Source organism: Diadema antillarum, unplaced genomic scaffold, assembly GCF_040938485.1.
Source record: "Diadema antillarum isolate AM-2024a unplaced genomic scaffold, OU_Dant_1.0 seq00000333_RagTag, whole genome shotgun sequence".
NCBI lineage: Eukaryota > Metazoa > Echinodermata > Echinoidea > Diadematoida > Diadematidae > Diadema > Diadema antillarum.
Window position 1 is genome coordinate 971,775 of NW_027271349.1, and position 22,387 is coordinate 994,161.

The 22,387-nt window shown below is 39.4% G+C and overlaps 1 protein-coding gene across 1 annotated transcript in view; it reads left to right on the forward strand.

Moving 5' to 3' along the window:
• Positions 1-22,387, forward strand: part of LOC139730774 (E3 ubiquitin-protein ligase TRIP12-like) — a 78,556-nt gene that overhangs the window by 50,565 nt on the left and 5,604 nt on the right. The window contains exons 10-36 of the mRNA XM_071641637.1: positions 414-509; positions 1,267-1,359; positions 1,828-1,989; positions 2,920-3,042; positions 3,932-4,043; positions 4,603-4,667; positions 5,264-5,313; positions 6,834-6,990; positions 7,584-7,743; positions 8,475-8,596; positions 9,187-9,293; positions 9,871-9,989; positions 10,712-10,964; positions 11,647-11,888; positions 12,217-12,555; positions 12,930-13,042; positions 13,823-14,014; positions 14,888-15,220; positions 15,905-15,958; positions 16,978-17,189; positions 17,725-17,882; positions 18,406-18,557; positions 19,119-19,261; positions 19,966-20,119; positions 20,932-21,030; positions 21,474-21,588; positions 21,978-22,132. Of these exons, the coding sequence (XP_071497738.1) occupies positions 414-509; positions 1,267-1,359; positions 1,828-1,989; positions 2,920-3,042; positions 3,932-4,043; positions 4,603-4,667; positions 5,264-5,313; positions 6,834-6,990; positions 7,584-7,743; positions 8,475-8,596; positions 9,187-9,293; positions 9,871-9,989; positions 10,712-10,964; positions 11,647-11,888; positions 12,217-12,555; positions 12,930-13,042; positions 13,823-14,014; positions 14,888-15,220; positions 15,905-15,958; positions 16,978-17,189; positions 17,725-17,882; positions 18,406-18,557; positions 19,119-19,261; positions 19,966-20,119; positions 20,932-21,030; positions 21,474-21,588; positions 21,978-22,132 (4,080 nt within the window). The remainder of the gene's footprint in view (positions 1-413; positions 510-1,266; positions 1,360-1,827; positions 1,990-2,919; positions 3,043-3,931; positions 4,044-4,602; positions 4,668-5,263; positions 5,314-6,833; positions 6,991-7,583; positions 7,744-8,474; positions 8,597-9,186; positions 9,294-9,870; positions 9,990-10,711; positions 10,965-11,646; positions 11,889-12,216; positions 12,556-12,929; positions 13,043-13,822; positions 14,015-14,887; positions 15,221-15,904; positions 15,959-16,977; positions 17,190-17,724; positions 17,883-18,405; positions 18,558-19,118; positions 19,262-19,965; positions 20,120-20,931; positions 21,031-21,473; positions 21,589-21,977; positions 22,133-22,387) is intronic.

Here is a 22,387-nt window from a genome sequence, read left to right on the forward strand (position 1 = left end):
CTTAGGCAAGAAAACTAAGTACCACAGTGATGATTGATTTAAAGGTGTAAGCTTCATTTGCAATGTTAGGTACTGATTGTCAGTTGGGGCCTGACTGTAATTTATCTTCAGTGTTTAGGGAATCATAGTTATGTAGAGTTAATGACCGTGATACAAATTGAAAATGAAATTTAAGAATGTCAGCTTAGGAGTAGCTTGAAAATGTCATGTTTTGAGGGGCATATCGCTTTCAGTCTCAACTTTTCTGTGATTCTACCAGTTGCAGCAGAATATCACAGGAAAAGTGTTGAACTTAGGCTCCTACCTTTAAAAGTGAAGACGGATTTGTGAAGGAAAGCTAGTAGGCAGAATGAGTATGCTATCTTTCTATCTTACCACTAAAGCCAGCTGTACTCTGCTATTTTTGTCTTTAGATGAACCATGCATGCCGGGCATTGACTTACATGATGGAGGCTCTGCCGAGATCATCCTCCGTCGTCATGGATGCAATCCCAGTGTTTCTAGAGAAGGTAAGTGAACCTGAAGACAGTCTGAAGCAGTTACCATGGCAACATGGTATCAGCTTGATCTGGTGAGATGGCAAAACCAGTGTGAATAGTGCAAACTATATGGTTTGTAACCATTTGAGTTCTGAGATTCATTATTTTATGGGTGGAAATTAACTTGTTAGAAGAATTTCAATTTAGTCATCAGTTATTTCAGGAGTTTGGAGGCTTGGTTTGCAAGGTTACTTGGACTCAAATCAGAATACAGCAGAAAACTTTCATAATACTGGTTGTGTTAAAAACAAAGTATAAATTCATTTATAAGCATTATTTAAACACTGTTTTTACTGGTGATATTGTGAATGCATCAAATTGTAAACTTGGTGACAAGCATGTATACTTATTTCATGTCAGTAGAGGAACATAATTGGAATGAAATTAAAATGTATCACTAGATTTTGTAACATGCTATGAGCATCATACCCCCGCACACGTCACAAATGTTCTCAATGTCTTGAAGAGTTCCAATGTATAGAATAGTATATGGATGGATGGAGCACTGTGTTCTGCAAAGATGTGGTTGATGTGTACATCAGGCTCTCTCTCTGCCTGATAATTAAGATGATGACTGTATTTCTTTTACATTCACACCTGTGCTTGTGAAATGTTACACTGACATGTGTTGGAGTTATTCATAGAGCTGATTCTTGTATCGAGTGTGATGTTGTTTGTGGAGCTATCCTTTAAAGACAGTAACTTTGATGGCTTCCCTCCCACACAGCTACAAGTCATCCAGTGTATGGACGTGGCTGAGCAGTCTCTTACAGCACTGGAGATGCTATCCCGTAGACATAGCAAGGCTATCCTCCAAGCGGTAAGAAGGGCTGGAACCTGACTTAGTAGAGTTTTTGTCTGAACACTGTCACTATGAGATGGCATGTAACAGGGAAAGGTTATTGTGGCCCAGTTCTGGTGTGAACAAACCAAACATGTAAAGCTGCCATATTGAATGAATTAATGAATCCATATTTTTCTTTGTAGGTTCTACTTACCATATCATCTGGGATATAATGCTGGCAGAATTTTTTTGAGAGTGGAACGCTTTAACTCTTTATAAATGTAAACCGCCATTCTAGCAGACATGTATTAGGTCTTCAAATGAAATTGTGACGTGACATATCCTAACATGTGGCTTTTGTGACTGATTTTGAATTTTCTTTTGTTCTCGTTTTTAATGATCTCCTTCAAGTGAGGAAGGATATGTTGCTCCTCATATCTCTTGTCTATTCTCATTATTTGGTCTCTCTCACTCTCTCCATCTCCTTTTCGCTTGCCTTTGTAGGGAGGTCTATCAGCATGTCTTCTCTACATAGAGTTCTTTTCAATAACAGCCCAGCGAAATGCTCTGGCAGTGGCAGCCAATTGCTGTCAGAGTATTGGCCCTGATGAGTTCCACCTTGTGGCAAACTCCTTACCCCTCTTGGCTGGCAGACTCCAGCACCAAGTAAGTCCTCACTTCTTCCTCCTGATCCAGGACAAACTGACCGAGGAGTTTCGTGATATGTTCAATTTAGAGCAACATATTAACCTCTTTCTTAATTTTGTAATTTCTACCATAATGCAATGTCTTCTTTTTGTTTTATATATAATTGACTTCAGAAGACTGTAACCATATTTCTGCCTTATTTTTGTGCATAAAGAAGTCATCAGTTATACTTTAGGAGTATTACTACAGTGCCTTTGTTCAGACACTCAGTTACTAGTTGTAACTTCAGTTTGATTAGTGAACATGACAGACTTACGTTTGCTCTTCATTAAGGTTCAACCCAATTTCCTCAGGCCCACACCTATCACTGTTTCAAGTCAGGGTTTTGCCTAATGTTCAAGTTCTGTCTAATGGCAAGTTTTTGTCTCTGTATGAAGTCAAGTTTCTCTATACTTTGTGATGACATCAAATTTCAATTTGAAGTGTGGGGTCTGTCTTAGGTTTGTCTCATGCAATTTATGTCCACTGTCATATTTCTGTTTGATTTCAATTTTACGCCAGTCGCAGAATTTCTCATTTGACATGTTTTTTATTTTTCTGATGTCAAGTTTCTACTATATATCTCAAATTTGTGTGTGGTATCAAGTTTCCATCTGATGTGGAATGCTTCTCTCAAATAAAACTTTCTGACATGTTCTTCTCAAATACCAACTTTACTTGAAATGAGAAGTTTGTGTTCATCAATATTGTGTCTCTGAGGTCATGTTTCCATCCATTAATTGATTCTCTTCAGTGAAGTTTCTGACATCTTTTTGTATGAATGTACATGTATATTGATCTTATTCATACGCAAAGTTTTGTTTAGTGGACAATTTGTATGTGAGGTCAAGTTTTGTGTGACGTACACTGTGTGTCTGAAGTCAAGTTCCCATCTGATTTCCTTCATAGGACAAAAAGTCGGTTGAGAGCTGCTGTCTCTGCTTTGCCCGTCTTGTGGACAACTATCAGAATGATGAAAAGCTCTTGCTACAGATGGCTGAACACGGCCTTCTCACCAACCTCCAGCAACTGGTAGGTAGAGTGTAATCACTGACACTGAACATAGACAACATTGTATCATGATATGCCTTGAATGTGTTATCTGTGGAGGGACTCTTTATTCACTTCCATTCAAAATATGCAGAATTTGTTTTATCACTTGTATTCAGGAATTATTGTAAATGTTGATAATTCTCCACCTTGAATATTCTGGCCTTAATGCTCTATATATATATATTTTTGGACGCACCAACAGCCTTGTTGATGTGCATAAGGATGCAAGATTTTTTGACTGTATGCACAGTTTATGCCCTTTTTATTCTCAAACTGGCAATGTACCTACTAAAAGTGCTTACCGATAAAGGTATGATTGTTTCTATGGTAATGCCTTTCTTTGTCTTCTAGAAGCATGTGATAATGCTTTCAATTTAATCAAATTCAGTTCTTTTATTCCACATGCCAAAAAGAATACACAAATTCACCTACACATACTGCACGTTGCGTTTACAGGGAAAACAGAAGAAAGAGACAAAAAGCACTCATGCATAGGCACGCGAGAGAATTGGAAAGGCCATATAAGACCTTCAGAGGTTGATTCCCTTACAATGAGAATGATAATGACCATGTTGCAAATGCCAATGAACAGGAAGTATTGATTCTAGTTTATTCCCTTACCAGTGTCGTCATGGTGCGAGAGAGTTGATATATGAATTTATCTCAAGATGAGAGTGTCAAATTGTTTAGGTCCCGAGGAATGCTGATTGCTTTGTAAGTCAATCATGTGTGTAAAAGCCTGGATGTATGTTGGTAACAGGCTTAAGAGAGACCGTAGGAAAAGAATTTTACGACATATGTGGATTTAGGTAATTGGGAAACCCTGTAAGTCAAAAGTTTTTGTTTTGGTTTGACTGTATCTTCACAGCTTGTGGTCACTCCACCAGTTGTCAGCACAGGAACGTTCATCATGGTCATCAGAATGCTCTCCCTCATGTGTGCAAACTGTCCTGAGCTGGCCGTAGGACTGCTCAAACAGAGTGAGTTTCTTTAGCCAAGCAGAGTGATCACTTTCTGCCACCAGAAAGATGATATGATACTGTTCTTAGGTACCATAACAATACATAGCTTTAACATGCAGCTGTGTAAGCATATATGACATTTATAATTTTTAATGATGGTGCTATGTTGTCCCTTTAATTGCAGACCAGCAAACATGAGTGTCTCATGTCTGGATGAACGTTGATAATCCTAGCTAAAACACTTGTATTCCTGTAGTCACTGAATGGAAAGGACAGCACAGCAAGGGTCCACCACTTCTTTTTGTACTGAAACCTGTCAAACTGTGCCAAAGGCCTTAGACTAAGTAGTTCAATCAGGATAGGATTTTACATAATATTTCATCTTGGCATAAACTGTTTGTTTTCATATTTTTATAGCTTGAAAGAAAGTATATGTATGGAACAGATTAATTACAGATTTACACATAGCACACTACAGACATGTTAAACAACTTGGCAGGGAATCAGTGTGAGTGAATAAAGTGTGATATCCTATGCATACCTTCTAATTTTTCTCTCTCTTTTTTGTTTCGTTCAGATATTGCCGAAACGATAAGCTACCTCTTGATTGGAACATCAGATTCAGCCACCCAAGACATTGAGGTAACCCATCATTCAGAGTACTGTGTATTGTCTGAGTGTGACAGCTGCCCTGCATAAGACTGTCACCTACAGTTTTTCCAGTATACTCAGTATTACGAATGACAGAGTTCTTGCCATGATGCATATGTCCCTTTCATCATTCTAACTCTAACTGGTTAGTTCAGTGAACTGCAAATGAAGAAAATAAATGAATTATTTTGTGTATGCTGTTCTTAATTTTGAAAAAAAAAACCAAAAAACAATATTTGAGTTTTAAATACTATCTGCCATGGTTAATGTAAAAATGCTCAGATTTGAAGTTGATCAGTGTAAAATCTGAAGAGAAACAACTCCATGACTCCTAACTAATGGTAACTTTGAGTTTCTGTGGATCTTGTCCAAATTAGTCTTGATTTATCTAAAAATCACTCCAAACAGGAAAAGCTATTTTTTTTCATTATTTTTGGTTATAATAACATGTGACTTTGGTATGACACAGTGTGTCAGTACATTGTTATTTACTTCAGGAAGTTACAAATGTAGGTAGATATTTGTAGTTGAGTACAGAACCCTTCTTCAGTAATAAAGTATTGGGAATTTTTCTTTTTTGTCTACAGCTTGTACCAAGGAGCCCACAGGAACTCTATGAGATTACTTCTTTGATTGGGTAAGTGCAGCAGACCAAAACCATACTCAGCCACACATTATTGTATACAGAATGTTATGATATAGGTTGACATGTTGGACATTTTTGCTTGCATCTCATCCACTTGTAAGATTGCAGTTTTATTGCTCATTTGTTGTTTACTTTTCTTCATTGATTATTCCTCCTTACAATGTGCCAACTATGCATCATGCCTACATTTTCACTCAGAAATGGTGCATTCAAAGGTGATGCTTGTACATGACTGTACTGTAACTTTTAAGATCCTGTAAACAGGGCTTGCAAATGGCTAATTTAGGGGTTACAAGGACGAGTTCTGTTGGTGAAATAAGCAAGATTGATGTCTACAGGCATTACAATTATTTTGATCTGAAAGAGTGTAGGCTTCGAGAAAGTTTGTGCAATGGGTTGTACTACAGGGTGCATTCCAGTGCTCTAAAACGAACCAAAGCGTACTGTACTGTACTGTGCCAGATTTTGAGTGGTCAAGCACTCTATTGAGAATGTGTACCTCATGAGTTATTTTTAAAGGACAAGTTCACCTTCATAAACATAAGGATTGAGAGAATGCAACAATATTAGTAGAACACATCAGTGAAAGTTTGAGGAAAATTGGACAATCGATGCAAAAGTTATGAATTTTTAAAATTTTTGTGTTGGAACCGCTGGATGAGGAGACTACTACAACTTGTGAGTCATATGCGTACAACAGTATAAAGAAAATGTAAAAGAAAATTCAACATATTTTCACTTTTTTCGCATAATAAAAGAGCTCTTGACTTGCCTCTTTCTAAAGGCAGGGGGAATAATATTACCCATAACATTTGTCGGTAACGAGTCAGGGGAATGTGTACTTTTTTCAAAAGATGGAATTTTGTGAAATTCTCTTTATATTTTCCTTATATTGTTGTACGCAAGTTATTCATACACTGCAGTAGTCTTCTCATCCAGCGGTTGCTGCACAAAAATTTTAAAAATTCATAACTTTTGAACGGATTGTCTGATTTTCCTCAAACTTTCAATGATGTGTTCTACTAATATTGCTACATTCTCTCAATCCTTATGTTTATGAAGGTGAACTTGTCCTTTAAGAGGGGGTCACACATTTTGTAGCAAGAGGGTCATTCACCTGGTGCGCTTGAACTACTTACAGCTGTCCCGGACAAAGCGAATGAACTCTTTGCATTATGACGTATGTGCATGTTATTCGCATTCTTTACACGCAAACTTTTGGTACACTTTTGGTGCTCTTTTTGAGCGCATCGGGAAGTGGTCCACTTATGGCTCGGTTCATTAAGGTTAGGTACACTTTAGGAGCATTCCAGTGCTCCTCTGGCACGGGTACGGTACAATTCAGTTCCCTTTAACCCGTTGAGGACGAGCTGATTTTGCTACAGCACGCATTTCCCATAGACACCTGCCCGAGTATACTCGGGACCCATCCTCAATGGGTTAAGAGAGCGCTCGAATGCACCCATAGACAGAACTGTTCTCATATCTTTCACTGTGTACTCTCCTTACAGAGAGCTCCTGCCCAGACTGCCTAGAGACGGTCTCTTCTCTGTAGATGCCTTCCTCAAGAAGGCTCCGAGCCAGATGACGGAGCCCGCCCTCTGGCAGTGGAGAGATGACAGGGGAATGTGGCATCCTTATACTCGCATTGATAACAGGATTATAGAGGCAAGCCATCTCTGTACTCTTGTCTTAGAACTTCCTCCTCTAATGCTTATCTGTGGTAACATGAAATATGTCACATGGTACCTGATGAAAACATTTTGTCAAAAATAGAGGTAGAAAGGTTGGAGACATTGAATTCATACTGTAGTACCAATGATTACGTAAACCATGGCTAATGCAGATGTAAGTATTTTAAAGTGGCTGTCACCCATTTTGCCTCTTCTGTGGAATCTCTATTCCTTACTGTTCATGTCAATACCCATTTTTGGTATAAGGGGGAAGAATTGATGATCATAAGCAGTAATTACATATTGTCAAGAGTCCATTGAGCATACACACACATACACACACACACACACACACACACACACACAAAGAAATGAAGGCGAAGAACAGCTTTTATATTTGTCCTTATAGGAGATTCAGTATGATTATAATGCTTTTATTATGCTCTCCTTTCCATTAAAAAGGAAATGATGTTTGTATACATATAGATCATCTAAATCATGTCAAATGAAATGAAGCATTTACATGAAAGACATAAGATTTAATCACACTTCTGCTTGACTTATGATAAACTGTTGTGTGTGATACAGGCAGCACATCAGGCAGGTGAGGACGAGGTGACACTGTCCACCATGGGGCGTACCTACACCATCGACTTCAATGCCATGCAGCAGATCAATGAAGACACAGGCACCGCCAGACCCGTCCAAAGGCGACCCAATCCTGCTGCCGGTGCTGGCCATTCAACAAGTGAGAGATATTTCTGATGTGTAGTGTGTCTTTGTGGCATGAGGTGCTATTCCGTTTAACTCGTCTTTGAAATGGTGTAAGGCTTACTGCCAGATTTATTGTGTGAATGAAAAAAAAAAACCCAACAAAATAAGTTGAGTGTTATATTCATATCTCTGTATTCATATGGTAATCTTATTGAAAAAATGAACTGTGATGCAGAGAAAAAAAATGACTATTATTTGTATTCCAGGGTCCCGTTGCATAAAACTTATTGTTGAATTTCAATGGTAACTACCGTCAAAATTAGGCATCACAGCCAATCAGCATCAAGGATTATAAAAGTTACCGCTAATTTGAAGACTTACCGCTAGAAAGGAGCGGTAAGTCCAGCGGTAAGGGTTTTATGCAACAGGAGAGCTAATGACCACAACAAATGCAGATTTTTGCGGTACATTAATTTCATAGTATTTCACTGTACTTTTGGCTAGCACAAATTCTAAAACTCGCAAAAGTATCTTCACAAGTTTCTCTGCACATTTTGAATGGGTTTTTCAATTGCACATCGTGAATTCAAGAACCAATAATGAGCCTCTCAGTGCGAAAAATGAATTGTGTGAAAATATCAACATTTACAGCATTTGAAGACACTGCTTCTTTCAAGTTGCATTAGACATGTAAAGTGAGATGCTCCTTTATATCCAGCAAACAGTAAATGTTTTTGGTCTTCTCTCCTAATCCCATACCTCCAGCATCCACATCAGCAGCACCCAAGGAAGACCCTCGAGCTGTCTTCATGAAGGAAGATGGTGACCAATCAGCAGCCTTCATTAAAGCTCTCTTTGCTGTACTCTATGAAGTCTACAGCTCCTCGGTAAGGACCACATTATAAACTAACAGATGTCTCCCCACTTAACTTAAACTTGAGTGCAGAATCTGGGGGGCATTTCATGAAGGAACTTGTCGGATAAAATATCTGACAAGTCAATTATATCCGACAAGTTTTGAGCAATTCTTTAGTCTGATTGGCTGATTTCTCTGAACTTGTCGGATATAATTGACTTGTCGGACATTTTATCCGACAAGTTGCTTCATGAAATGCCCCCCAGATGTTAACCTGTTGAGGACAAGTCCCGAGTATACTCGGCAGGTGTCTATGGGAAATGCGTGTTGTAGCAAAGTCGGTTAATGATAATAATAATGATAACAATGGTGGCTGCTTATATATCACACAGGCCTGCCTTCAGATATTCATAGTGCATCGATGATTAACTACACATGACATGATTCACAGTAAAAGAGGAACGATTGAACAAAAAATTGAGAAAAAATTAAGGATAAGCAAGGTTTGAATAAGTATGTTTTCTGAATAGATTTAAATGTTGTGATGTCAAAGTCCTCCATAAACCTTCTCTCTCATATTCAGAAATGTTTTCTCTTTTTATGTATGTTTATGTTCTTTAGGCTGGACCAGCTGTTCGACACAAATGTCTAAAAGCTCTCCTGAGAATGGTTTTCTTTGGGACCCCAGACCTCTTGAAGGATATGCTAAAAAATCATGCTGTCTCAAGGTAAGAAGTGGACCGTATACATAATAATTAGTTTGGGTTAAAGTGTTTGACTTTTGTGTGTTTGTTTACTTTATGACATCAAGTCAAGTAAAATTGTGATAGAACCGCATGTTGCTGTAATTGATGCAAAAAGAGACACAGGCTTGATATTCAAAACTCATCAGGAGTGAATTTATTTGATTATGTAACACAGCCTAATCACCCAGGGCTGACAGATAATAAGGTATCCATTGTCAGCTTGGTGCATTGAACTATACAATGAATTGAGTAATCTCCGTCTCCGAGAGCTTTGGAAAGTTTCTACCATATATATTCTGTTAGGGGAGTAAAATTTTGATAGAGGAAAAAGTGAAGATCATGCAAACTTGTGTAATAACGTAAAAGGCCTGTGATCTTATTGTAGGGAATAAAGAGTTAGTTGAATTTCTCTGTTAAATGGCTTGAACTCTGAGTCAAAGACCAATTATTGTAGTTTCATTATCATTGCTGAATAAGAGATCCATAAAATGACCATTGACCATTTGTAGATACAAGGAGTGACCATCATGAATGTTTTTCTCTTGACTGACACCTGTAGCCACATAGCTGCGATGCTGTCATCACAGGACTTGAAGGTTGTGGTTGGTGCTCTACAAATGGCTGAGATTCTCATGCAGAAACTACCAGACATCTTCCACATCTACTTCCGCCGGGAAGGTGCGACCCTGTCTCTCTCAGCCATTTTTTGATAATAATAATGATGATGATGATGATGATGATGATGATGATGATGATGATACAGGCGACTCCCGTTTTAACAAAGTCCTTGGGACTTGCAGTATTCTTTTGTTATATTGAAAGTTAAAGCTCAACAGTACAGTATGTAACGATAAATAGATGATAATTTTGGACCTGAATTTTACTTTGTTGTAAGGAGGACGAGGAGTTAGTTGTAACGGAGTATAGTGTAATAAAAATTACATTGTGCTTGAAACAATGTCTAAAAGCGTGTAGATGCAATGACCCATGTTGATATGTGATGGATACACCCTTACTGCTCACCTATCTTCCAACTTGTTGGCATGCTTACATCACCGATTGCTGAAAATATCCTGACTCTGACCAATAATATATAGGTTGTACTTCATCCACAGTGTGTAGAGTGTCACTTTGTTACAGTAGACTTGTTGACATACATAATTGTTTGAGATTTTGAAGTTATTAACCAAGTGTTAGTGAAATAGCTTTAAGGTACATGGGAGTTTTTGTAGCGTCACCAGGTTTAATTGGCCGTCCAGAGTTTGTATTTCAGAGAAGCAACTCGAGTTATAAGTATACCAGCATGATTGAATTTGAATTGAATGCTGTATTCCAGCTATTCAGTGTTGAGTAGTAGAGTTGATGTGGTCTGTTGTGATGTCTGTGTATCCACTTCTCAGGTGTCATGCATCAGGTCAAGAACCTAGCTGAGGCCACCATTGTGGCTGACCAGTCTCCACCAACCAAGGAGAAATTTCCCTCCTCCAAGACTGTCTCTGACCCATCCTCCTCCACACCAACCTCTGCATCGTCCGCTTCATCTGCATCGTCGGCATCGTCGGCATCGTCGTCAGCTTCATCCACCCACACACCATCGCCAAGAGATACGGTCAACATCAATGTTGGGCTTGATTCCGATGGAGTGCCACAGGGGTAAGGGGCGTGTCCTCTCCACATGGTGTCCATTTCCTACATTCAATGCATAGTGGGATAGACTGGGAAAGGCAGCTATCAATTTAGAATAGGGCTAAAGCAAATAGTTTAGCATTGACTCAAGGGTCCTTTTTAAAAAAAAAGAAATTGCTGTCAGTCACAGTGATGATAACTGCCATGGCAATGACTTAGATGGTTACAGATGATTGTGTAAAGCTAAGTCATGGCTATGGAAATTGCAATCAATGTAAGTTCTCACTAGATTAAGCCTGTGAAGAAATGGGGCATACAGAAGGTGTAAGCTGTAAAACATTTACATCTATTAACATCAGTGAGACACAAATGTGTCAAATGGTTTCTTGGGTCACTTTACTCAGTATTGCGATGAATTCAACCAATAGAACAAAGTTTATTTGCATGTTTCCTTCTCCTAAATTCTTGGAAATTCCAGTCGTAAAAACAAATATTTAATCTCCTAATTTTTAAGCACCAGTAGAAATATTACTAATAATTTTGTGTCTGAACTTTGCATTATTAAGGTATCTTCATCTAAATCTTTCTTTCACACATATCACATTTTGTCATCTTTGGTGCAACTATGATAAAAAGCAAAGATTTGCGGTATTCTTAATGCTTCCTAAAGGCTGTATGTAAGCTAAAGCATTCCCTCTTGCACATGCAGACGGCTGAGTGATGCCCTCAAATTGAAGCGGGCCACGAAGCGTGGTGCGGGCAGAAAGAGCAATCGCTACACTAGCAGTGATGATGTGCCGTCTCCAGGGAGTCATGGTCACCACTATGAGGTGATGGACACCCCTCCAGGTCGCCTGAGTGCTGTGTCTGTACCCATGCCTCCCTCCTCCAGACCTGTAGGGGGCAGCAGTGGGGGCAGGACCGGTGTCAGCAAGGGCAAGGGATCTACAGGTGAGTTTGGTATTTGGTGAATTTGTTGAAGGTGGAGGATAATGCTTAGCTATCTACTGCTTTCTTGTGACCAGAGTTCTCTTGTAGTTAGTAACTTTGTTCTGCTTCTTTTAGGTAGTGAATTCTGAAAGGATAGACTTGGTATTTGCTTAGGGATGTGCAAAAAAAATTCAATTTGGCAATTTAAAGCCTTCCAAAAGTAATGGCATGGAATTATTTTTATTAGCTGTTGTATGAGGAGTGTTTATTTGATTATGTTGTACATGTTTACTTTGATATAAGCAGAGATATCAAGTGTTTCATGATGGGCTTAAATTTCATCTTGAAGGGAAAATGGTGAGTGGAGCCACATCCTCCTCCCGTTCCTCCTTCCTAGCGAGCCTAAATCTGTCTAGATGGGGCAGGGGGGCATCCAGCGGCGGAGCCTCAGCCAATGCCACGGCTGCCAGCAATACATCCCTAGGATCCGACCACCACCATCACCACCACCACCACCACCACCTGCACCCCGCCTCGGGGCGCGAGATGGGGATGCAGAGGGGCGGAGCTGGGGCCATGGCCTACGCCTCGGATCGCATCCTGGGTCATGGTGAGAGTTTGATGGGAGTCCAGAGGGATACGAGTGGCTCGCAGAAGGAGAAAGTCAGAGCATGGATCAAACAGCAAGGTGAGGCTCCTCAACACACTGTCATTGCCTTGGACTACTAGGCTCCTCTACAGGTTATAGGGCATACTTTACTGAGTATTACTGAATACACTACTAAATGCACCAAATGAAGTATTGAGTTTGATTTTTATTGTGATATGATATCCTTTTGAACAATTTTTTTCTTATAGAGCATCAAAATGATATGAAAATGGCCATTCCTAGAGGTCATAATCATTTATGTGATAATTGTGTGGTAGCCTATTGGACTTGAGTTGCATATGTGTGTGTTGTCAATGTTTGAACATAAAATGACTTGTGAATCATGCTCTTGATTTCTGCCAGTACCATTGAGAAACTCTTTTTTTTGTGTGTGTGTATGATTTGGTTTGCAGCCTCTCAGTTTATCAGTCAGTACTTTGGGCAGACAGACAATCAGGGAGAGGCCCACCCCGCCCTCACACTGCTCAACCAGCTGTGCACTGATGCTGACAGCCTCACACTGAAGGTACGCACTCAGTCTCTATGTGATGGAAGTGTTTAACACTGCAATCCGTAGACTCAGAAGTCTAATGTCAAGATATATTACATTTAAAGAAATATGTGTAGCTTTCTATTTTGTAGGAAAGCAAACAGCCAGATGATTGCTTATTCAACAGTGTTTTCCTGTACTGAAATTTTCACCACCAGGTTGTTATTTGCCACTGCCTGTGGGGGTTATCCCTTGTGTAAATTCAACTCCAGGAAATCATAGAGACGTTGTGACTATTCAATATATGATCAGAATCCGATTTCAAAAATAGTATGCTACACCAACCTGAAAGGTCCTATAGCCCAGAGTAATTATTCATAGGCGCATAGAAGTGGTGTGATCTCAAATGTTGCCATGTGTAGACATGTTTGGAGTGACATACATGCCTTGCATGAGGGGTTAATACAGTAGAACTTTTGGCATTTTAACTATCCTAGCAACAGCCAGGTAACTTGCATGAATTAGAGTTGTTTTGCTGCTGTTCTCATTATAATAGTAGTAGAACATTGCCATTAAAATTATCTAATACAATATTGTCCTCAAAACTTTGGTTAGAATAAAGGAAACAAGATGGAATTTAGATGTTCTTTATATTTGTAGCTGTAATTTGCATGGTAATGTCACAGAGTGTAAAAGTCATACATCTTTTCAATATTAAAAAAATCAGAGTAATTGTAGAATATAAGACATCTAAAGTGGGCTCAGTGAATGCTCATATACTCAATAAGCTGTCAACCTCACCTGTTTTCCCTGCAGCGAGATGAAGGCTTGGCCATGTTGGAGAGCATCGCTCGTATACTGACCACTTCGGACATCTCAGCCTTTGAGATCCTACACAGTGGACTGGTGCACAAACTCCTTGCCTACCTGACCAACAATGGCAGTCAGAATGCCTTACTGAGGGATCTTCGGCTCCAACGGTTCCTCCATGTGTTCCTGGAGTGTCCTGTAAGTCAAGAGTAACTTGCCTCTCAGAATGCTGGATCCAGGGTCTGCTTTCATTGAATATTAAAACATTTACAGCACAAATCAGTTGCATATACTGTATAGGCCGAATATTTCGCGAGGTTTTTATTTTCGCGAATTTCGTGAGTCGGGTGCTATTCGTGAAATTAAAGATACTCGAAAATATTGACTCTAATCCCGATGTGAATGTTACATACGCATGTACAATTCTCCATTCAGTACAGGACTCCACGATCGCGAATTTAACCACTCGCAAAATCATCAGGAATTCCTGATTCGTGAAAATTTAGACTCGTGTAATATATTGCACATACAGTATCATGCACTGTAGTAGTTGTAAATTTCTTAGTGATCTTCAACCATGATCCAGAACTAAGTTTCTTCGTCTACTATGACACAGAGTAGTAAAACTGTGAGTCATATTTGTGTTGTTGCAGAGTTTTGCTGGATGGAAATCAATTTGCTGTCCACCTTGAAGAGCCACTGGCTGCTAGTCCTTTGTTCACTTTGATTTGATTGATTTGATTTGATTTATTGAACCTTGAATGATGACCGCTAAGTCACCGACTTATGCATTCTATTTTATGTTAATTTATGCTGTAGCAATCTGAATACTCCCTGAATAAGGAAGATAACTGTGTTCAATTGTCACTAGTCAGTCATTGTAGATTTGATTTGTAATGATATCAGATTTGTGTCATATTCTAATTCCTGTGTAGGTTTAAATGTTATCAAGTGTTAGTCTTGCACGTTATAAGAGGGCCTTGATGTTTTTTTATTTGTCTGTTGACTTGAGTTTCATGGACATGTTAGGAATGAAAAATTGTTCATCCGTGGTATTCTGTGTGTTACCAGGCACCTGGCAGTCCTCCCTTCACCACCCTGGAGATCCCCAAGGCTCCACCCTTCCAGGCTCTTATTGCCAAGGTCAATGGCTGCATCAACCACTTGGAGCAATTTCCGGTCAAAGTTCATGACCTCCCAGGGGCCAGTGGGTCATCCGGGACCCGAGGCTCCCAGGCCCTGAAGTTCTTCAACACCCACCAGCTGAAGTGCCAGCTTCAGCGCCACCCTGCCTGCACCAACCTGCGCCAGTGGCGTGGAGGTCCAGTCAAGATTGACCCCCTGGCTCTTGTCCAAGCCATTGAGCGTTATCTGATGGTCAGGAACTATGGCCGTGTGCGACAGGTGAGTCTTTGTGCTGCAGATCCATAAAGTCCTTATCAACTGCCAATGAGAATAAAAGCCTCTCCTGATTCTACCAACTTCACCACCACATTTACTACCACTCCCATGACATCTTGCTCAATGAATACTTCTACTGTCATCTCTTGTTACTAATTGATTGTTACAGTATCCCCAATCGCAGCTTCTTTGAAACTATAGCAGGATGTAGATCATGTCATCTCCCTATCAAAGGTGCCACTGTTCCAAGTTTGTGCAGTCTGTCTTATGTAGGAAAAAAAAAACGAAAAGAAAGAAAAAGACGACCAGAAAGGAAAAACAAACACTGAAAACATACTAAGATACTAGTGGTGTGTAGTTGTGAAGCAGAAGTTCTGATCATGGTGTTTGATTTAATCATGAAAAATCTGAAGCTGCATTTAAAACTAACGGAGAAACCACTCTTTCATTTAAGATTCTGGAACGTGATGGTATGTGGTCTGATGCTTTGCTACTTCAGTAATGCTACATGAGTTGAGAACTTAGCTCATGTTAAAAGCTCCTGACAAGTGGCATCAGGCACAAAATTGTGATGTTGGCAGAAGGCCTACAATACATTGAAAAGAAACTGATAGCATTAGTAATTATCTATGCAAGTACTGGTGTAAGTGTGATTTTCTGTGAATTTTTTGTTGCTCTTTATTTCAGGATGATGAAGATAGTGATGATGATGCCTCTGATGATGAAATTGATGAGTCAGTGGTGAGTAACATTCCTTCTATCAGTCCCCTTTTGGATTTCAATAGATCTGAATAATACTGGATATTTGATGAAAGTTGATCACCGTAACTCTTTTGAGTTTATGTGCCTATGTATTTATCCAGTACTTGTCTATAGTACAATTTCATAAAGTTATCCCTTGTGAATTGATTTGTGATTAAAGTGATACACATTTTTATGACAAAGAAACTTTAATGGATATGCTAGGTGTCGGCGTGCAGTTTACATTAAGAAGCAACGTCTTTTAGTTTACAATCAGAGGTTGATTTTACCTTTGTGAGCATTCGCCTACTGTTTTTTGCAGGCTTTGTCAGACTGGCCAGTCTGGCGAAGCCTGCAAAAAACAGGCAAAAGCTTTGACGAAGCCTGGGAAAAAAAAAAGGAAAAGAAGAAGAAAAAAATGCTTACGAACCAAGAAAGTTTGCTTCTTATGGAGAGTTACCAATGAGATGAACCTCTTCCAAGATCTGTAGTATGCTGTTGCGTATTGTATATAGAATTCCTGGATGTTGTAAGGATATTTTCAGAAGTTTAATTCAAGGTTTATTGTTGCTGTTCTTGCTGTAGCGATGTACTGTAAAAAAAATCAATTATTGCGCATTTTGCGCAACCAGAAGCTAGTGCGAAAATAAAAGCACACAAATATATTTGCACGCCATGTTCCAGTAATTAATGTCCTGATTCAAAGGAATAAAAAACATGCAAAAGCTATCCTGTGAGCAAACTCACGACACCCAGTGAGATGACGCACAGCCAAACCTGGCTGTAATGGTCCCTGTGATCAGTAGAAATGTAATTTCCACAAGTAGATAGCCATTTACATGGATTGTCTTCCTGTGTCAGGGAATTAAGTACTTGCTCCAAATTGGTTGATGTAGGGAGGTGGTTTCAAAGTTAGAATTGACTGGACATAGACATACAAAGATGAAGACAACTAAGAATTCAAGGATACAAATACATCATCTCTCTGTCTGTCCCCTTCACTCACCCCGTGCCTTCAGGCTACCGCCTTTTCAAGTTCCAACACCAACATCAAACACAAGCTCCAGTTCCTGATAGGGGAACAGGTACTCCCATACAGCATGACTGTGTATCAGGCCATCAAGCAGTTTGGTGGCAACTCGGCTGGATCCACTGATGATGACAGAGATACAGACGATGAGAGTAATCCACTGGGGAGGGCTGGGATCTGGATCAAGACACATACCATCTGGTGAGTGACTCTAGCCATGGTGGTTATCTTGACACTGAGTGAGACCTTGTGTTCACTGTCAGCTTGATTTCATCTCCAGAGATCTAATGACGATAGATGTTGAGTATCATATTAATAAGCATATGAATCATAAATGCAATACAATACGTTGTGGTTTTGTGTTTTTGTTGTTTTTTCAAGGGGGTATTAAGTTCACCCATAATCAGGGAGGATAAGAGGTGCTACCATGTTGCATAAACTCATTGCAAAGTGAAATCTTTCTTTCATCTAGTTTTGCTGACAGGTTGTTGAATAATCAATGTTATCTTCTTTCTTAATCAAGCACTGATAGAGCTTTTCTTCCTTTCAAAATTTGTGGTGTCTTCGCTCTCCATTGTCGATTGTGATAGTTCATGTTTGTAATGGTTTATTGTAAAATGCACCGCATGAGACTTTTATATATATATCAGGTAGCAGAAAAAATGTTTAGAAAAATTATTTTCAAGAAAGGAGGAATTAATACCAGTGTTGGTGCTGTGAATGTACTGTGTATCAGGTATCGGCCAGTGCCCGAGTCTGGTTCAACGTCCACTCAGCGGGCAGCAACGTCCAGCAGCACTAGCAGTGGAGCTAGCAGCTCTCGGAAAGGCAAAGCAGGAAGTTCATCCTCCAAATCATCGTCCAAAGGGAGGAAGCATGATGAATTGTGGATTGGTGAGTGTAGCTGTGAGGTGTGTGATGTCATAATGGATTGGTGAGTGAAGCTGTGAGGTGTGTGTGATGTCATAGTGGATGGGTGAGTGTAGCTGTGAGGTATGTGTGATGTCATAGTGGATTGGTTAGTGTAGCTGTGAGGTGTGTGATGTCAGTGGATTGGTGAGAAAAGCTGTTGGGTGTTTCTTATGTGATGTCATAGTGAATTGGTGAATGGAGCTGTGAGGTGTGTGTGATTTCAGTTTCAATTTATTCAATTTTTCACATCAGGTAAAATATAAACAAAATATGATTGTAATTACAAACAAACAATACAATACTGCATTTAAATGACAACTCATATGTACATACATATAATCATCACAAAAGGCTGTATAAATACAAGAAAGTGGATGGGGATAACAAAAGCAAAGTTGCTTTTCGAGGTTAACCCCTCAAACATGTCATAATGGATTGGCAAGTGAAACTGTGAGGTGTGTGATGTCACTACAAACTAAACCAAACATCTTCCTTTCCTACCCAGATGGTACATGCCCAGCTACCCAGAAGGAGCTAACAAAATATCTCCAAGGCAACCTGCCGGGATCCGTCCCCATTGACGACCCCTCCTGTGAGGCCATTACCTTACTCAGGGTTCTCTATGGACTCAGCAGACACTGGAATAATGTCTATGATGTGAGTACCTCAATCCTGCATCATCTCCATCTGTACCCTTGGAGGAATCTTTGACAGTTCATGATTGTATTTGGCTTTGTAACTGGCATTCTGTTTTACCTAAGATCTTGGCAGCACTGATCCTCATACAAAGGTCTATATACAGTACCTACATTTCCACATATTGTAGTTTTACAGACAAGTCATTGTGGCCTCCAGTAGTTGTTCATTGACTTGTGACATTTTTTCAGGTGCTAGCATAAACTGAACAGTTTTACACTAAAGTTGCCAAAGCATAATTTTAGTTTTATCTGTGCAACTATCTCAACTTTTTTGCAGTCTCTTGTATGAATGAGAGGATTGTATTGTTTTTGTGTGATGTGAACATTTTCTAGAATGTTAGTCCACAGTTGTGTATGCCTGATGTAGTGATTTCACTCAAATACAATACTTAGCATTGGTGTTAATACAGCTGGTGTGACTACAGGAATGTGTTGTATTGGTGTGAACACAGCTGATTGACTGACACTGATTACACATCCCTTGGATAAAGCTAATGATGTCTTTTGATTGTATCTACAGGGTGTGTTCCCACAGCAAGCCATTAGTAGCAGTGAGTTTGTCAACAGTAAGCTGACAGCTAAGGCAAACCGTCAGCTACAGGACCCCCTGGTGATCATGACTGGTAACCTGCCATCCTGGCTCAATGCTGTGGCACAAGCCTGGTGAGTCTTAACTCTCTCTGCCATCAACGACACATTGTGCACTTGCACTTGTTTGCTTTACTTATCTACTATGTATACCAGGGCTCGACACTAACTTTTTTGTTTGATGGCCCATTAAGGCCGCTAAAATCTTTACATCTTAAATTTAGGTGGCCCGAAAAAGATATGTAGTGGCCCGAAATAAAAGCAAAAGTGACAATCAATTTTGAATCGTAGTTGCCCAATCGGACCACCAAAAGATAAATTTGGTGACCCGACACTAATTTTTAGTAGCCCTGGACCACCTGGCCACTGGGCCACTGGTAATGTCGAGTCCTGTCTAAACATTACTTCAGGCTCATGTTTGCAACAATTATGAATAATGACAGAATTTTAATGCACATTTGATCTTTACATGGCATCATACATAACAAATGCAGTTGAATCTCAGTTCACCTCAACATTACCATCTTCTTAGAATCATGGTAAAAAGTCACAGCTTTTTATGCACAATCATTATGGGTGTATTTTTGTCATATGTTGAACAAGGCCATTTTTATTACATCTGATACCAAATGAGCCAGTTTTTATATCTGAATTATGGCATGTTGTTGGAAAGGTCAATTGTATTCTTAGTATTTGAGTTAGTATTGAAGAGGTAAGTTTAAACCCAAACTATGTGATCTTGAGGTAATAATAACCTTGATTCTCTCTTCATCTCCCAGCCCTTTCCTGTTGCCATTCGACACCCGTCAGCTGCTCTTCTACACCACGGCCTTTGACCGGGACCGAGCCATGCAGCGTCTGCAGGACAATAACCCTGAGATGTCCACCTCTGAAAACAGTGAGCGAGTTGCCCCAAGATTGGACAGGAGGAAAGTAAGTATGGGTAATCAGGGAATAATTTTCAAATTCAAATTTGATTAGCAATTTCAGCTGATGAACAATATTTCAAATGGTATTCTGTACACTTCTATGGAAGAAAACTGCTACACAATAGATAGTTTGTGTAGTTGTGTAAAAATGCATCGCAAATTACGATGCGATACCAGGAAAGTTATTCCCTGGGTATTGATGGTAACAGTATTTTATGCACTTCTGTGTTGTCTTTAAAATGTGTCTTGATCCATTAAATGTCTATCTGTTCTCAGTGAAGATAAAGCACTTCAAACATTCGTTCTCCTAGAAGGATTGATATAAATACCAATTGTTTTCTTGTGTTGTGTCTTCATGACATGTCCTTCCTCAATTCAGACTATGTGTTATCATAAGGGTTTGTAGGATTTATAACTCTATCTGGAAAATGGAATAAAAACCCAGAAATTTTATCATTTTTTCTAAGTTGTGTCTATGATGTTTGCATTTGTAACAGGCATGTCTTGCCTCTAATAATGCTTGGATGATTTCTGTGATATATTGTTACGTGTAGTGAGTAAAGATTTCAGCAACAAAGGATCCCTTAGTTGACTTGTTCATGTTGTGTATGCCATCATCTCTTTGACACCAGACTTTATCTTGTTTGTTTAATACATGGAGACATAGATACATTAAATGCTGCATGAATATATTCAATGTACATTGATATTTAAATGGACATATTGATGTGTGAAATATTCTAGTGACAAAGGAGGGCCGTTCCTCTGTGAACTGAATGATGTAACCATGTCTTGTGTTTTGTCTTGGCCTTGTAGAGAAGTGTGTCTCGAGGAGACCTACTGCGTCAGGCAGAGTCAGTGATGGAAGACTTGGCAAATTCTAGAGCTGTGCTAGAAATACAGTATGAGGATGAGGTATGAAGTCATGTCCCACCTTCAAAGGCATTAGGGACACAGCAGAGGTCTTTTCTCTCCTATCTACTCATGTATTGCACTGCAGTGATTTGTCACGCAGTATGTGTATTAAGTGATGTAATGATACCAGTGTGTAGGAGTGACTGAAGACGGCTGCTTTTGTATTTGTGCCATGATAGAGATTAATAAGAGATTAGTTTACCTCAGCATGATAACAGATTTGATTTCAATCTGAGTTAGTTTTGTTTGGTACAGTAGTGTCTTTGATTTTTTCTTTAAAGCCTACACTCAGTGAGACATGCCACTGTAGTACAGTTTAATTTAGTCATATAATGAAAACACCTAATCATTAAGGCACACAATTTATTTTCTCTACAGAGCTGTTGTCTGTACTATGTCTGTATGTCTTATCTGCTTGTGACACTTGGTTCTTCTAACCACAGGTTGGGACTGGTCTTGGACCCACTCTAGAGTTCTATGCTCTTGTGTCCAGAGAACTTCAGAGAGCTGATCTGGAGCTATGGAGGGGAGAATCAGTCTTACTTCCAGACCCCAAAGGTGACCAGTTTGTATAATATCAAAAAATATGAGGCAGAAGATCTCTTCCTGAGCATTTTGTGGTCATGTTTCTGAACCTGATAAGGTTTATTGTTAGCAGACAAGTGAAAAGTATGTTTGAAGTCAACTGCTTAGTAACAGTAGCCCAAGTACGTACTGTAGCAGTTGGAATAATGTGATACACCAACTTTTATTGTAATTGGATAACTTTAATTGCTAGAACCTTTCCTCTAAAGTAATGACATCAGTGAAATACAAATCTATTATCTTGTCAGGAGATCCAGCATCCTTTCCTTTTCAATTGAATAAATGTTTTGTTTGTCTAATTTGATAGATGAAGAACAAAAGACTTCTATTTGTTGACTGTATCGATGTGTTTTGTCCATCAGGCAAACAAGCCGGTGTGAAGTACATCCATTCTCCCCATGGTCTCTTCCCATCCCCACTGGGGCGTAATGCCAGAGCCTCACTGGTGGCCAAAGTGAAGGCTAAGTTCACCTTCATGGGACGCTTCATCGCCAAGGCTCTCATGGATTCCAGGATGGTTTGTGCTTACAGTCTATTTTCATCTTTCTTTGCTGCAACCTTTCACAAGAAAAGGCTCATAAATCAGCCAACATCAAATTTAGCATCATGGAATTCTTTATTCTCTTAAGCTACCATGGGACATAATTTAGCCTCCTCTTGTTTCCATAAATCTGCCATGTTATTGGTCACAAAGCCTGCCTGTAGACAAATGCAGCATAGAAGTTGATGCTGATTGTCAAAGCTTTGGATCCTGATCTAATGTTAGATGCAT